This window comes from Onychomys torridus, chromosome 4 (assembly GCF_903995425.1).
Source record: "Onychomys torridus chromosome 4, mOncTor1.1, whole genome shotgun sequence".
In the NCBI taxonomy this organism is placed as follows: domain Eukaryota; kingdom Metazoa; phylum Chordata; class Mammalia; order Rodentia; family Cricetidae; genus Onychomys; species Onychomys torridus.
Window position 1 is genome coordinate 87,768,168 of NC_050446.1, and position 17,724 is coordinate 87,785,891.

Sequence of the window (17,724 nt, forward strand, 5' to 3'; positions counted from 1 at the left end):
GAAATTAGATTGAGTGTAACCGGTTACCCCTACAGGCACCCAAGGTTCTGTCTTATACTCTATGCTGTATGTTTGGATGCCTCAGTTCTCATAGACCCAGAAGAAAGCATCTCTAAATGACTGGCAAAGTAGTTTTTTAGAGATCCGAGGTTTACCCAAAATACTGTCAAACCTTGCTGATAACTTATGAACCTTAGATGGGATCCTCTCAAATGGAACTATAGCCCAGACTCCTGTCCCTTAAACCTGGTCCATAAAGCCTAAGAATATGTATAGATCAATTCAGATGGGATTCTACTGTCCTTTTGTCTCATTAACATCAGCCATCAGCCCTACCACCTCCACCACTGCTGATGCTGCTTACCCAGAAGTCAGGTTTACCTACTGTGAATTAACTCCTGTTAAATCACTAAGGATCACTGGAGAAGTGACTAGTGGTGAGATATGTAGACACTGGTACGGCCACTGGTAGTATTTGGAGATGATAAGGCATATCAAACAATTAGGCAGGGTTAGTATGCCCAATTATGTGGTACAATTGTAAGCCTGGGGTTGGCAAACTTTTCCTGTAAAAGACTAGATAGTATTTTATACTTTGTGGGTTAAAGGATCTCTCATGGCTCCTCAAGTCAGCCATTGTACTATCAAAGTTCAAAAGCAACCATGGATAATATGTAAGCAAAAGGACACATCTGGACCTCAATTTTATTTAAAATTGCCAAGATTTGAATTTTGCATTATTTTCCATCTCAAAAATACTCCTATACTTTTTACAATCATTTAAAATATAAAACCATTCTTAAGGTCACAAGTCACACAAGTAGAAATGGCTGGTTGGGTTTGGTCCATTAGCTCTAATTTGTCCACACTCAGTAAAACCTGCCGTAAGTTGAGGGGATGGGGTACAATGAACCACTGATGTGAAATGGACAGTGTGTGTCTGCCAAGAGAGGCATTCCTCTGCCTTTTGTAGTACAACCTCCCAGCATCATTTCTCAGCACTAATTGCCAGGGCATAGAATAATGGTGGCAACTAATTAGCGCACTACTTGTTATCCCCCCTACCACCACCCAGGATCTAGCTAGATAAGCATTTTCGAAGTTCGGAGGGCCATTGTGCTGATTCCCTGAACACTCACCACTGTTACTGGAGGCAACGATACCTGTCATGTGGGGCTACTCAGGTGGCAGACGAGGCTCAGGGACTGGCATCGAGAGGTTGAGGTCCCCAGACTCAAGCACACCTCACCTTTGCTCTCCACGTCCCTGAAGGCAGCTTTTGTCTGATCTATGCCAGAGACTGGTTCTCTGGCGATTTTATTTGCTACTTATTCCCAATGAGTGGACTATAAGCATGTTTTACATACTGGGAAATATGAATCATTGAGTTTAGCATTTCAGTTTCTTAAGAGCCGTATGCTGCCCAGTCCTGTAAATCACAGCATGGAGAGGCTGGTCTCATCACTCACCTCATCAACTCTCCTACACCCCAGTGCCAGATTTAGAAAACCATTTCTACAGAGGTGTCATCTGCTTGGGACCTGGCTGTCTGAGAGCCACTCACTCCAGGGATGTCCCTCCGCTCCCTTTATTTCCTGCTTTGAGATTGTCAGTGAGAGAGGAGAGAGGGTGTGGCACTCCTGGTAAGACCTATTGACTGATTAGGCCTCCTGTGGTCTGCAGTGAGGACATTGTGCACATCACATTAGGACCTTTCACAGAGGTCCACAACTAGCTGTAGTGTTTTGCTTCCTTGAGTATAGGCTACATTGTGGAATAATACCGTGGATGAGACCACTGTTGAGCACATACCTTAGATCATATCACCAAGGGTTTTGGGGAATGATGAGAGAGAGATCACATTAGTTTCTTTTCAAATGCCGGACCACACAGCATCATCCCACCTGTCAGCTGAGTTGCCACTGTGACTGTGAGTGAGCCCCAGCCCTTCTGTTGTGAGTGCAGGCTGAGCTATAGTCCTTCCCAGGGAAATAAACCACATTGCTCCCTCGCTCGAGTGTCTGTCTTTTCTGTTATAAAATCTAGAATTAAACTGTTGAGTAGCCCAAATGGAAATTAGTCCATGAATATCTGTAAATATGAAGGCCCTACTATTCAAGATACTGTGCTTGGGGGTCTGTAATGGCTTATTATCCCAGCACTTACGAGTAGACATACAGCACAAGGGAGCAGGGGGCAGAGTTCATCAAACGCTTGGTTCAAGGAGCCTTTGATATGGATGACCTTTCCTTCTGGCACCTTCCAGACAGATGAGGAAAGAGCAATAGTGCCTTTCCTTGAGCCTTTGCCTGCTTATATTTGTGTTAAAAGTTCCATAAATTCATATATTTTCTTTTCTGATTTTACTTCTCTTGTGTTTTATATCTTTAAATTTTACCAAATGTTTCCAAGGCCAAACCCCAGAAGTCATCTTGGCCTCTTCCAGCATCACGAGGGACCAGTCCCCCAGGGTCTTTCTGCTCCACAGCCCTCTTACCTATTTGCCTTTCTCCACCATCACAGGACCTCTTACCTTCTTCCCCTTGCAAGGTCCCTTCCACTTCCCCAAGCCTGAAATATGCTGCTGTTTCCAGGTCACCATGCCACTGCTATGGTGATTGTATGAAATAAAAAATTAAAAGTATTATGTCTCTGCCTGAAACCCTCCATTTGTTCAGAAAACGTACATTTCAGAATGCAAAACTCCATTTACTTTCCCCCAGCTTCCTTACAGACACCATCTAACCTGTCTCAGCTCACTTCTCTGGTTGTCAGCCATGCCATTCACAGCATCATGGGGAGGCTCAGTGACCACAGCTAACATTGCCTCCTCAAGCCTCGCATCACTGATCACAATTTTTCCACACTTCAGTAATTATGAGTGTCTTTTTCAGTGTCAAAAAGGAACCATACGTAAGCCAAATCCTGTTCCCAGGCCTGAGGTACTGTAAAGGCTTTACACACAGCTGAAGAACTGAGTGACCACGGCTAATGCACTAGGACTCATTAGCAGTGATAGGTTCTATGCAAAAGTAAAGCCCCTTCATCTGCCGTCCCCTCCCAACTCCTTGAGACCTGGGGCCTTAAGATGCTTTGAGAACCTTTCCAGAGCAAGCCCTCATCCTCTGTAAGTTTTTAATCAGATAGCTTTGCAGTTTCACTCTTTTCTTTGTTGAAGAGCCTCTAGTCTTGTTTCCACAATTGGGTCCTATGGCTCCTCTAAGAGACCATTAGTTCTTTTTCCTCCTGAATTACCTGTTTCCCATCCATGTCCTGGTGGGTGAACCAAAGCACTGCTCTGTTTGTTCACTCATAGGCTATCTATTGCACCCTCGTTACTGTCTTCATCTCTAGTGGCCATTTACTTAGTTGAGAGACCAAGGTCCTTCACAGGGTCTGAAGAGATGACACAGTTGCTGTGGGGAGGTGAAAAATGCAGGGCTCTTTCTGGACTGGCTCGCAGCATCTTAAGGAGTCAACCTTCCCAGAACTCATCACAGAACCAAATGCTGCCAGTCCCCAGAGATGTTTCCTGCTCGTTGTGCAAACTGGCGACAACTCTGATGTCACTCGTGATGAATGACTCTGGTCAATTCTGCACTGTACTCATGAGGGAACAAATTAGAAAAGAAAGGCAGTTACTCTCTTCCTGTCCCTATGCAACGCTGCCATGTTCTCTTCAATGCAATAGTATGCAGCGTGCTAATAACTGTGGCTGTAGGCTCAGAACCCGAAGAGAAGGGAGTGTTTTCTAGTTTGAGTCCCCCAAGCTTCATTTCCACAGTATTTGAAAAGGCTGGGCAGGGGGAAATGACAACAACTAGGACCTGGTCAGAAGACTTAAGAAAAATGGCTGATTATAAAAAATGTATTAAATCCAAAATCTTAGGAGGTTGGAGTGTTACACAACTATTATCCCAGTACTTGGGAAGCTGAGACAGGGGGATTGAAATTTTGAGATATCCTAAACTGTAAGTAAGCTGTAAGTAAAACCTTGTCTCAAAAACAAGTATACAACAAAAACAAACAAGAACACTAAATCACCTCCCCCCAAAATCCTGTGGAAAGAACAGAATACAGAGCAAAAAATCAAAAACAAAAAACAACAAAAAAAAACCCTTAAGGACAGAAAGGAGCGTAGAAGCAGGGATGGTGGTACATCCTTATAATTTCAATAAATGAGGATACTGAGGCAGGAGAATAGTGAGTTAGAGGCTGTCTGGGCTACATAGCAAGACTGCCAATAGAAGAAGAAAGTTGACCCCTCCTCTTTTCCTCCCCTTTCTCTTCCCCTTGCCCTATCTGCTACTCCAGCTCCATCTGCTCCATTTCCTGCTGCTCCTCTTTCATTAGACACAGAGAGAGTAACAGCTGAGTTCATCTACAAAACTATATTTGGTGGGAGACTTCATAATTTCAAAGTGATGGTATTGTGAATTGACCAAGACTTTCAGAAATAGCTGCTAATAATCATTTCAACTCCAAAATGAAATTAAGGGCTGTTAGTGGATTCTCTCCCTTTCTGAGTTCATAGCCAACCATTTCAACTCATATTACTTTATATCCTTTCCACTGGTAGTTGGTGGTTGGCCTCAAAAGCAGGCTGCTCTTCCAGCTTCATTTGGTGCCCAGTCACCCAGACAGTGAGCTACTGTGTGTGGAGCATTAACCAATTTTGACTCTCAAGAGCTGTCTGGCATACTTTTTAAAGATTTTAGACTATCTACTTTATGAGCTTCTGCTTTCTTCTAAGTACTGAGCTATCTATCAGCTGCACCCATGTGGGTAAATTGAGACAAAGGGTTAACAAATATATGGAAAAGGAGATCATAGACTGTTACATAATTGAACAAAAATAATAACAATCTCACTTCAGCAAGGTCTTATCATTTGACTGTAGGCATTTTTCCAAAGTCTTCAGTCTGCTCTGCCTACGTTGATATACTTTTAGAAAATTCTACATGACACAAGAATTGATTGTGTCATCTCATACAGTAAAGACCAGGGCTTTCCATCTGGGTTTAGCCTCTTGTTTGGATCACACGAGAGAGGTAACATTTTCAGAATACTTGCATAAACTTTCTTCTCATCTACATTATTCACCATCATATGAGCTTACTAGACAGAGGCCCTATTGTCAACAATGGAGCAGATGAAGTTCTTTAAGTCAGCCCAGCTGACTCCCTTTATAAACTGAAATCATGATGTAAGGAATGTTCCCCTTGGTCGATCTGTACCAGTCCTCTTTCTTAAGTTTCCCCTATGACTACGCATAAAGCAAAATGATTTATTTTTATTTTTACAGATTTCTGCATGAGTTAGCCCAGATTCCCAATTTTGCTGAGCGTGCCCAATGTATAATCTTCAGGGCTGTGTTTTCCGAGGGTGTTACTTCCTTACACAGGAAAGTAGAGATTGTCACACGAGCCTCTAAGGTATGTCTGCCATTTAATTTAAAGCCTGCTTTGCCCTTATTGGGAGGAAATGAGGAAATGAGAGGTGAGGAAGACCCAACATTAGTGATTTATAGAATGTAAGTCGTCTGTACTTTACATTGACTGTTGAAGGGAAGTGTGGTGTTTGTCCTGTCCAAGTGCATGGAGGTTAGGGAAGGAAAGAAACGGCGAGATGTGAACTGAAGCAGAGAGGGAAGAGAGGGAAAAATAATCTTTTTTTTACAGATTCTAAAAAGATAAATAAATAAAATGTCAATACCTCACTGTGTACATACTGGCCACCAAAAACTAAAAACAAAATAGGTTGATCCCTGTTCAACTCTTCAAATCACGAAGAGATTTTACTTGAAGCCCATGAAGGTGATCATCTGAAATCTGTCTACATCATAAAATGAAAACATCCTGGAGACTTGAAGTAACTAACTGTGATTGTGAGTGACTGACAACACACACCACATTCTGAACAAAGCTCACGTCTAATCCCCAGCCCTTTCACTTTCATCCATGTTCTTAAGATCATGATATAAGTGTGTTCCACAAATTCTCTAATACTTCATCACTTGCCAGAAGGCATGATTTTTTCCCCTGTGACATATAATTTTCAATGAAGAAAGAATAACCATTACCAACATATAATATATGTATTAATAACCTCTGAGAGACCAGGGCAGAAGTCTACCTAGGTCTGAACTTTATTTTTCTTTTTATCCTAAAATAAAAGAAGATAAAGCTGGATTGGCAAGATAGCTCAGTGGGTAAGGCGCCTGCCACTAAGTCTGATGATCTGAGCTTGATCTTCAGGGTCTGCATGGTGGAAAGAAAGAACCAGTTCCTGTAGGTTGTCCTGTGACCTCCAGACACTTGCATGCCCCCACAGCCACCCACTCCATACCACAAGGAAATGTAATAAAAAAAAAAAAAAAAGATGATAAAGACAACTAATCGTATAAGGAAGACTTTCTGTTTGAAAGTTTGCACTTGAAGCAAAGATTAAGAGAGAAAAACGTGCCGGACGGTAGTAGCACACGCCTTTAATCCCAGCACTCGGGAGGCAGAGCCAGGTGGATCTCGGTGAGTTCAAGGCCAGCCTGGGCTACCAAGTGAGTTCCAGGAAAAGTGCAAAGCTACACAGAGAAACCTTGTCTCAAAAAACCAAAGAGAGAGAGAGAGAGAGAGAGAGAGAGAGAGAGAGAGAGAGAGAGAGGGAACTGAAAGAGATAGGAAGCTAAAGAAAATGCTTGGCAGTTTAACATTGTGAAAGTTAATAAATGTGAAGCAAACTCCCAGGGAAGGTACATTTTGAAAAAAACTTAATATAACCTCTGACCTCAAAGTGCCTTATCAAAATTAATCTCGTAGGACTATGCCTACTCTTGCTGTTATGTCTACTCTAAGTTTGACTATATTCTTTGTATATAGGCCTGTGGTTCCAAAAGAGGTCCTAAAAAGACACCTGACCTTTTATGACTTAGAATTATCAAAAAATAACTACATTCTCTGTTATTAACCTATAAGTACTTTAAAGTACCAAGATCAAAACTGCCTCAAAATGAAAAATAAACACAAAGGTCCAGCCCTCGTTATTAGAACTTTGTTGCAGAAGTAGGAAATTGTGGCTGTTTGTGCTCCCCTACCCACAAGATACCGCTTAATGAAATGTATCTTATATTTGCCAACTGTTAATATGACTGGTTACAAGCCAGGTAACAGGATTTGGTTACTTTAAGAAGCCTTTGCTGTTGAGCAGACATGACTGTGTTTGGAGTTCAGACCATAATGACTTGTATTTGCCATCGCAGGGCTTGCTGCACATGAAGAGTGTAAAGGACATCTTAGCTCTCATTCTGGCTTTTGGAAATTATATGAATGGAGGAAATAGGACTCGAGGGCAAGCAGATGGATATGGTTTAGAAATCCTACCCAAACTCAAAGACGTCAAAAGTCGGGTATTTATTTACTTTTCATACTAAAGTGTCTACGTGTTAGTGTTATTTTTCTTACGAATCTCTAATTTAAAACAAAGTATTACAGACGGATCCATTTATCTTATCTTTCCTCTAATAGTGATCATTTAGCTGAAAGCATACATTTCTGTTTTCCCCTTCTGTGCTTTGTTTTTCCTTGAACGTGGCCTTTTATCTCTTTAATATTAGACCTCATTTTGAGTGATAAAATACATTATATGTTTAGGCTCTAACATATATGGTTAGACATTGAAGTACTACTGCAGTACAAGCTGAAACAGCATTTTGTATTAGTCATAAGGCAGAGGCTAAAGTCTGTTTGAATTTAGTACTGACCACTTGTAATTTACTCATTCTTGAGTGGCAGACACTGTTGAGCCTAGTATTTGAATTATTCTTTTGCCCACAACAATTGGGGCTGGAGTCTCCTGTCAACTCCCTGAGCCTGATTATCATTTGGCTCCACACCCCTGTGGAGCCACCTTTTTAGAAACAACCAGCCCATATCTGGGCGTCCCATGGGGGCAGGGGGGAGCAGAGAAGGGAAATACACAGGCAAATTAGAACTAGACCCCTGTGAACAGGACACAAAGGCTGCCTTGTGGGAGGGCCCGCTCCCCCTGGCCTTCCAGGGTCATAAAGTGGCACGGCTTTCCTTTTAAGCTGGCCCTGATTGTTTTTCACGCCATTAAGAGCACACATTTTCTGAGAAGTCGGAAGGGAGAGATGGTTTTCTCTTCTAGTCCACAGCTCCCTTTCGCGTTTCCCACCCCCTCCTGTCTTGGCAGCATGCCAGGAAATATGGGGTGATGATTTTTGTTTGTTTGTATATTTGTCTTAGCCGGAATCTCGATGGTCTCCTGAATTACCTATTTTGTTTGAGTTTTCCTCCTGGGGGGGAAAAAGTGGTGTGGTGTCATTTCTCTTTATAGCTGGCATTAAAAAAATGAATGAAACTAGGAGGAGGAAGGAAAATCTGGTCATTATGTAACAGAAATAGGACTCAGTCTCACAAATGGTAAGCAGTGTGAGTTGGGTTTTCAGTTCTCACCTGGGAAGCATTCAGGGTCTCCTGTGAACTGCTGTCATTTGGCCTTCTCTTTTAAACCTAGGACAATGGGATGAACCTGGTGGACTATGTCGTGAAGTATTATCTGCGGTACTATGATCAGGTAGGAAATAAGAAAACAGCACTGGGGAAATCAGTGTTCCGGCAGGTTTCAACTCTAATGAATCCTTAGCATTCAGGAACTAGATTTGGTCTACATGGAGGGATGGCTTTCCTCCAGTCCAACTTTGTGTCTGAAACAGAGCTCCCCAGTGAAGATAAAAAGGTACACCTGGGTTTTAGAAAAGGAAGTGTCAAAAAGACAGGAGGCCACTGAGTCTGCCAGCTTCAGATAGATCCCTCATTGCCTCATGACCAGATGATGGGGTTTTCTGAACTCTAGATTCATTCAGGAGTTGATTAGAGTTGAAACTGAATTCTGAGCTACTGCTCAACATTGAGGAAATCAAAACACTATAATTTTCTTCTTTTTAAAGACATTTAGTTACTTATTCATATTTTATGTGTATGTGTGTTTGCCTGTGTGAGTTTATATGTGCCACATGTATGCAGGAGCCTGCAGAGGCCAGAAGAGGTTTCAAATCCCCTAAACTGGAATTGCAGTAACTGTGAGCTGCCACACTGATGTTGGGAAACAGTAAGAACAATGTAAGAACAGTTAGCTCCTTTAACTGTTGAGCTAGCTCCCCAGCCTAGTTATTTTTATTTGTTAGTTTGTTTTGGGGGAAAAGGTCTTAGCAAGTATCCTGGACTGGCCTGAAACTCACTATGTGGACCAGGCTGGACTTGAACTCACTCTGCCTGCTTCTGCCTCCTAAGTACTGGAATTAAAGCCTTGTGTACCACATCTACCTTAATTACCAAAAGTCTACAAATAGTACCTCAGGGAACAAGTTAGAGGCATTAAATTTGAGAAGAAAACAGAGCAAGAACATGCTATCTGCTTAGAATACATTTCAATTGGAATTGAGCACTTCTTTGTATATACTCCTGAGCACAATTTTCTCCTTTATTCCTTCTTTTGGAACTAAGAACTGAGAGTCCTCACTTTGAGGAGAAAGGAGGACTGTTCGTTGGTTGTTGAAATTGATACAAAAAGACAAAAATCTCAAAGTAGAGAGAACTCCCTCCCAAGGGGTCAAGACCCACAGGTTGAGAACTGCTGCTCTAAGCCCCCTCATAGTCTTTTATGTGTGTTTCCAATACAACTTTTATATTCAAAATAGAAATAGATCTCTACTTCAAGTGAATCAAGACCTAAGACTCTGATGTTCATCCAGATTAGAACTATCTATGTCTCAAATTAAAAAAAAAAAGATTTATTTTTATTTTACATGAGGTTTGCCTGCCTGTATATACATATACCACATATATGACAGGTGGAAGCCAGAAAACGGCATCAGCATTGGGTCCTCTGGATCTAGAGTTACAGGCTCTTGTGAGCTGCTGAATGTGTGCTGACAAATGAATCCAGGTCTGCTGTGGATATCGCTCTGTATAAATAAAATGCTGTTTGGCCAGTGGCCAGGCAGGAAGTATAGGTGGGACAAGAGAGAAGAGAATTCTGGGAGGTGGAAGGCTGGGTAGAGAGACTGCCAGCTGCTGCCATGACAAGATGTAAGGTACTGTTAAGCCACGAGCCACGTGGCAAAGTATAGATTAATAGAAATAGGCTAATTATAAGAGTAAGAGCTAGACAATGGTAGGCCTGAGCTAATGGCCAAGCAGTTTAAATAATATAAATGTCTTTATGTTTATTTTATAAATGGGTTGTTGGACTAACAGGGCTTGGCAGGGGCTGGAGAGAAGGTCACCAACTACACAGGTCCTCTGCAAGAACAGCAAATGCTCTTAATCATGGGACCATCTCTCAATCCTTTTACATTTCTATTATTCCTCTCAAGAAATAACATATTTGGAGGTCTTAGGGAGAAAACTCCCCATGACGTTATTAACATGTATTGTGGATTTATTCAGGGAATTGCAGACCCTTATAAAGAAATTACATAATTTTATATAAAGAAAGACCACAGTACTGATCAACAGGTATACCAAGAAATGTTCAGCATCACTAATCAATAGTCACAGCCACAACAAGATATCCCAACATACCCATTTAGGACAATCACTGTAGAAAGAAAATGATATTACCATGTTAGGGGCTACTTAGAACCCTTGACCATAGTTTCTGAGAATGTAAAATGGTTTCTGAGGTGTTGTGTAAATCAAATTTTGGGCAGTCCTCAAGGAATTAAAACTAAAACATGGTCCAGCAATCCTCCAGGGACACCTTTGCTTAATTGGTACATATATGCTTAGTGAGCTAAAAAGATTTCAGCCTTCCTATATCAAAAACTCTAGAAATATGCATAAGATTTCTAGGAATTTATAACTGAGGACTTGCATTACTATTCTGCTTATGATAATTAAAGTAGCAAAAAACTTGATTTTTTTTTTTTTTGTAGGTATCCAATGCTTAACAAATGAATCATGTTAGAATTGTCAAATGAAATAATAGACTGCTGTGGAAAGTCAGTAGAGCTTGAGACTCTCAATCTCAGGGTCATGGTTTGAGCCCCATGTTGGGCACCAATTGTTGTTAACTGTTTTTTATTATCTACAGTAGCTGCCCTTTAGCAATGGCTTCAGCCACAAGGGCAGCAGCCTGAGGGGATAATGTTCCCTCAGGAACCAACTATTTCAAAGTTACTAGGGGAAACTTTATCTAAATCTAAGGAATTCACAATTCAAGGTTTGAGGTGGAATTCTAATCTGCTGAATAGCAAGTAGCTAACCTTCTCCCTTTGCTGGTGTCTTCGAAAAGTCCCAGTGTCCTTGTCTCAGCCCCACTTAAAAAACCCTTGCTATATGTGGTTCCTTTTTACTGCTTCCTGTCAGCTAGTTGCTGACTCAGCCTCCTGTTTACAGGTTAATTTTATTTAATCAAACACATCTTTGAATTGTTAACAAAAGCAGTAGGAAAAAATGCAACAAACTTTAAAATAATATGCCCCAACAGAAAGTGTTTAGGACACAATGTAGTGGCCCTGGAAAATAATCTGTCTGCTTTTAAATTATGTATATATATGCATAAAATAGGGTGGTTTGGTGGCATATGCCTTCAATCCCAGCAGGGAGGCAGAGACAGATGGGCCTCTTAATTCAAGGCCAGTTTGTATACAGAGTTCCAGAACAGCCAGGACTACACAGAGAAACCTTGTCTCAAAAAAAAAAACAAGAAAAATTATATGCACATGTTTAAAACAAGAAAAATTATATGCATGTGTTTTGAAATTATAAATGCATACACACACATATTTAAAATAGGTAGATGTAAATGTAACACTAACTCAGAAAAAACCTGGAACGATATATAGTAATACATTTCATTATTTGGGGATGTTAGAGTTACGATACTTTTTAAATTTTCAATTACTAAGCATAATTAATGTGCATCTGTAAAAATGAAAACTATATTAAAACAATCATTCAATCCAATGTTTCATGCTCCCCCCTTACATAAGTATTTGCTCACATCCTGATCCTTAAAGGAAATCTTTGAAGCTCTCACCTTGGAAGCCTGGGTGAATATTCTGTTCAGGTCTCCAACAATCTCTTTTGCTTCTTCTGTGAATAGTATATAAGTTATCAATGATCTTGACATTTTTCTTTGAGAGCCAGAATTCGCTGTTAACTTTTTAGTGTCTACCAGGGAGATGTCCCTGGTCTAATAAGCATTAACTACATTATATAATATAAATATAATCAAAAGTGGAATAAATTGGCCAATGTAAAGAACTAGATGTGAGAAAATAGTTTTGTTTTTCTGGAGTGAGGAAGATGCACTGAGCTTCGGGAAATTTAGCAGCAGAAGGCACATCTGAACATACTCCAAGTTCTGACAACAAGTACCCACAGGCCAGAACTACCCTGAGGAATCTTGGCAGGTGACATTTGTAACTGTAGATTCCCCAAGGGCAGATGTTTCTAGCCAGTCAATTGTTCTGTAGAAAGGCTGAGATTAGTCCATGGAATATGGTGGTTAGTGAGAGCAGGATGCCATGGAATTGACTTTGTGGAGGAAAATATGATCAGAATAGTTGCACACAGGGTATGAGCCCTATCCACATTTGTGTAGTGCCCTATCAGTGTTCACTGAAGAACACATTGCACAAAGGGGAGTTGTGTGATTTATGAAGTTCTTTGCCCTTGGGCAAAAGTGATGATTTTTGTGGCCAGTGACGATGAGCAGGGACCTGAGGATAGGTGAGTCCTTTCAGCTTCTTGCTTCTTCTGCCTGGCATTGGGTCCAAGTCTAGGTTTGTGGAGGTTGAAGAAAGTTATTCAGAGAAAATGCCTTGTCAACTCCCAGTACTTTGACTGGATCCTACCAGACTGATTCATTACCAGCATTTTCTTTTTTCCTACCTCATAAAAAAAATTGAAGCCATGATAGAATTGGACACAAAGCTTATAAAGTATTATACTGGAGTTCCTCCAGTGTGGGTCCCCATGGTGCTTTGTAGGGCATGCTTTAGATGGCTTTTCACTTTGCATTCAGATTTGATATTCACAACATTCCAGTTGTTTTTAAAGTAGAAAAATAAGTATAGGGAGATGGGGAAATATGGGTGGTTTAAGTACTGATAAAATGATGAGAGCCACCTTCCCCAAGCCTCCAAAGAATCTGAAAGATTTAGATCAGTGGTTCTCAACCTTCCTAATGCTGAGACCCTTTAATACACTTCCTCAAGTTGTGGTGTCCCCTAACCATAAAATTATTTTTGCTGCTACTTCATAACTATAATTTTGCTACTGTTATGATGACTTGTAATATAAATATCTGTGTTTTTCAATGGTCTTAGGCAACCCCTATAAAAGGGTCATTTGACCCCAAAGGGCTTGAGACCCAACGGTAGAGAACGACTGACTTAGAGGAAGGGGAAGGATCCAGGCAATTCCTAAAACTATAGGAAAATAGAGTCATAAACTCCATGTCTGGTACTGTGGAGTGGTCAGCTCTAAGCAGGACTTCTCTATCACATTGCATGCACAAGACCTGGGTAAGATGAAAACAGCCAAAATCCCAATGTGGATGGTGGAGGGGTTCCAAAAGTCAAACCCTTTACCCACAAGACTCTGGAAATTGATGACTGCTCCAAGAGAGTCATTTTTCTTCAGGGATGAAGCCACTGAGAACCTACCCATGCTCTAGTAGATGATTCTATATTCATTTGCATGCAGAGAGTACTAAGTAGACTCAATACTCTTAAGAGAGAGCATGAAAAGTTGGAAGAGAAAAGTAGTTGTAGGGGAAAAGGGAAGAATTTGAAGAGTGTAGTAATGGGGAGTAGATTTGACCAAAACATACCTTATACATGTATGAAGTTATTAAAACTACATATTATTAAAATAGATATAATAAATTTGCATACTTCACAAAGCAATATTTCATGAACTGTCTGCAGTGGTGCCTAACTAAAACCATTTACTGATATGTCAGATACGATATACTATTTCAAGAACAAGAGAGACTCCCTACCATTGATGTGTTTATAGTCTAGTATATCAGACATACAATCTAATGGTTAAAAAAATACTCAAATTAATAGCAATAAATGCCATGGCAATAGGCTTAGACACTCTTGAATAACACTGAGATACATGCAAGTTTGGAGAGGTCCTGGAAATCTTTGAGGAAGTAATGTTTATGTTAAGACTTAAAAAACAAGTATGAACAAGGAACTATAAGGAGAATCTAAGGAAATGGAAAAGAACAGCTTTGTCAACAAGGGTCTAGAGGTATGAAAACTGGCTTGTTCTCTTGTTTCATGAAAGCTTGGGCATAACACTTGATGTTGGGGGAAGATAGGTCTAAGGCTGGTGCTGTAGACACAGGCCAGATCATAAAGTGCCTTGTAAAGCACTTTCAGCATTTGGAATTAGTCCTAATGGCACTCGGAAAGATGGAGTGTGAGGAAAGCTGGCAAAGGAACCTGTGCACAGAGAAAAACAACCGAAGACTAAGATACGCAAGATAGCAGCTTACATTAAACAACTCAGGAGAAAGCAGCCTAGCTGTGGAGGATATTTAAGGCTCCGCTTATGTTTCGGTATGCCTGAAGTGTCTATCCTTTAAGATAATTCACAGCTCAGATCGTCCATCAGATAGAGCTGTGGACCTTGTCAAAACCATACTCAACCATGTCTGCACTGAATACCTCCTAAGATAAACCAAAAGCATTTACAGGAGCTTTATATACACATTAAAAAACCGGATTGTACACACACACATATACACATTAAAAAACCGGATTGTACACACACACACACACACACACACACACACACACACACACACACCAGAGTTTAAGCTGCAGAAAGGGAAAGTAAAGGAGGGGAGTTAGCATGCCCCACTCAGTGCCTTCTTGTCCAATCCACACCCACTGGCACACCCTAAGGTGGGTTAGCTGATTGCTTGCATGTGTAACTCAAACAAGTACTTTCAATGTAAGAACTTTCATGTGTTTCCCCTCTCTCTCTTTCCATGGGAATAGAGAGAAATAGATGAGAATCTACCTGACAGTTTCCTCTTCCACTCATAAGGCAAGATAGAAACGCAGCCCATGCCAGCACTGTGGCCAGTCTCAATGACAGGAAGACCAAAAAGATACTCAAAGGTTTCAAAGTACAGAGTCCTGGTTTAAGAGAGCAGTGCCATGATTCCTATTTAACCACATGAGTCAGCTTATTTTTTTCTGACTGATGCTGCGGAATGTCAACAGAAGCAACAAGCAGGAAATAGAATGGCTCTACTAGTTAATTTGGTATGTTTGTTTATTTTTTCTAATTTTTTAAAATTATTTTTATGTGCGTTGGTGTTTTGCCTGCACATATGTCTGTGTGAAGGTGTGAGATCCTATGGAAGTGGAGTTACAAACAGTTTGAGCTGCCGTGTGTGGGTGCTGGGAATTGAACCTGGGTTCTCTGGAAGAGCAGCCAGTGCTCTTAACTGCTGAGCCATCACTCCAGCCCTGTGCTTTTCTTTTCCCTATCTTTTAGGAAGCTGGAACAGACAAGAGTGTTTTCCCACTACCTGAACCTCAAGATTTCTTTCTGGCCTCCCAAGTCAAGTTTGAAGACCTCGTAAAAGATTTGAGAAAACTGAAGCGACAGCTAGAAGGTAATGGGATAATTGTAAAGGTGACTTCTTAGAACAGTTTCATTTGATGGCTGACTCGTTGGTTGGTATGGAGATCCCCCATGGGCTACTGCAGCCATCATGGGACATTCCTTCTCAGGACAGTATTTGCAGGCAGTAAATCCACACATTCCTCTGATTTAGCTGGTGATCATTTGGCATCTCTGTGTCTTGCCATGTCATTGTCTACCCCTGTATACTCATCTGTTTGTGGTTGGAGGAGTTTGCATGCAGGTGTGTGTGGAGGCCAGCCATGTTGGGTGTCAGCTCTTGAGTATAGCTCATCTTTTTGGTGTAGTTTTTGGTTTTGTCTTTGAGATAGGATCTCTCCTTGACCTGAAATTCACCAAGTAGACTAAGCTGGTTTACCAACAAGCCCCAGGGGCCTTCCTACCCTCCGCCTCCTGTGCTAAGATTATAAGTGTGCACCACCATACCTGCTTTTAAAAAAAAAGTTCTGAGATTCAAACTTGAGTCCTCATAGTTATAAGGCAAGCTGTTTTCTACTGAGCTATCTCTCCTGCTCCATATCTGCCTTCTTCTGATATTCAGTAGTTACAGCTTTAATAATAATGGCTGCTTATTACAAGCATACCTTTTTTTAAATCATTCTTATAACAACTATGATAAGCAGGAACTATATTAGCATCATTTTAGAGATGAGAAAGTCGAGACTTAGGGAAATTGTCTTTGGTCAGAGGCAGGTGTCCTCTGTTTTGATCGAGCCTATCCAATTACATATCATATATTTTTCTAAGCTTATTTTACTACATATATACATATTCATGTATATAGGTACATGTACACACATATGTATATATAAAGACATATTCTTGTCACATATATGCACGCCTGCCATAGCTCTATCTCTGGTTTTGACACAACTCTATTGAGATAGATTAAAAACTCACAGTAAATGTTCTATTTTAGTTAAATTCACAATTTTAATGACAGAATCCAAAAGCCTGAAAGCCATATTTTTGGCTTTTTAGAAGGTTAAAAAAAAAGTACATGTCTCTTGGGCAGGAATTTTCCTTTGGCATCTCTCAAGTCCTGTGTTTTCGCTATGGAGACATCTCTTTGTCCAGGAATATAAATACTAGCCGGGACACTGGTGTGACTCCAATGGAAGTGTTCTATGGAGAATTTAGAGAGTGTATTAATATGGAAATGGGGCCCCCAGGTACCAGAAGGAGGACTTGAGGAAATGCAGAGTTTCAACCAGGAATATTTTTGCACTCAAACATAAAATAAACATTTTAAAAAGGTTTATTGTGAAAGAGTGCTCCAAAACCCCAGTCTTCAGTTTGAGATCGGCCTGGACATGGAAGCAAAGTGGGAAAGATGTGCTCACTGTGGCAGGGGGAGTCATTTATATTTACCTTGGACATAAAACTTATTCAAGTAAGGAGAGTGGTTACAAGTTAATATTTTTAACCTTGTAAATTATTCTTAAAGGAGCATGCTGGTTCTGTCCCACACCCACTGTTGTTGATGTGGTTGAGAGAATGAATTCAACCAAATGGATCTTTTATACAGTAGTCTTCTATGTGAACTTAGGTTCTTTTTTTAAATTTTCTTTTAAGGAACTGACAGTTTTATCTTTATCTCTGATACCAGCTGTGTTTGTACTGTAATAAAACAGAATAATAAGCCATCACATGGAGTCTTCTCTATACTTCTCCAGTGGTAGAGTTAGGAGGCAGGCAACTTTCAGGATGGCAGCAAAGGTCCATAGTGGGGAATGGGGATACAAGATGTGAACTGTCCCTTAGTGTCCATTCTTAGTCCTATCTCTCTGACCCTTGCAAAGCCCTTGGCCTGACCCTTCATAGATGTTTGGGAAGAAACTTGATCTCTGTTTGATCTTGCCCTTTCCCGTGAAGGCCTACCGCCCCTGACATCCTCATGGCTGTCCTTATTCATATGAGCTTGATGATGAATAGAAAACGGAGGGGAGGAGAAGGGAGAGGCAGGTTCCCTAGGGCATCTCACTTTGGCTGGGGATGCTGCTGAGTGTCACTCTTGCCTCCA

At 40.8% G+C, this 17,724-nt stretch overlaps 1 protein-coding gene across 3 annotated transcripts in view; it reads left to right on the forward strand.

The window, feature by feature from the left end:
• The window catches only part of Fmn1 (formin 1), a 365,829-nt gene that overhangs the window by 240,063 nt on the left and 108,042 nt on the right, over positions 1–17,724 (forward strand). For all 3 annotated transcript variants that reach the window (XM_036185303.1, XM_036185304.1, XM_036185305.1), the window contains 4 exons: positions 5,306–5,435; positions 7,256–7,402; positions 8,533–8,592; positions 15,552–15,672. In XM_036185303.1, the coding sequence (XP_036041196.1) occupies positions 5,306–5,435; positions 7,256–7,402; positions 8,533–8,592; positions 15,552–15,672 (458 nt within the window). The remainder of the gene's footprint in view (positions 1–5,305; positions 5,436–7,255; positions 7,403–8,532; positions 8,593–15,551; positions 15,673–17,724) is intronic.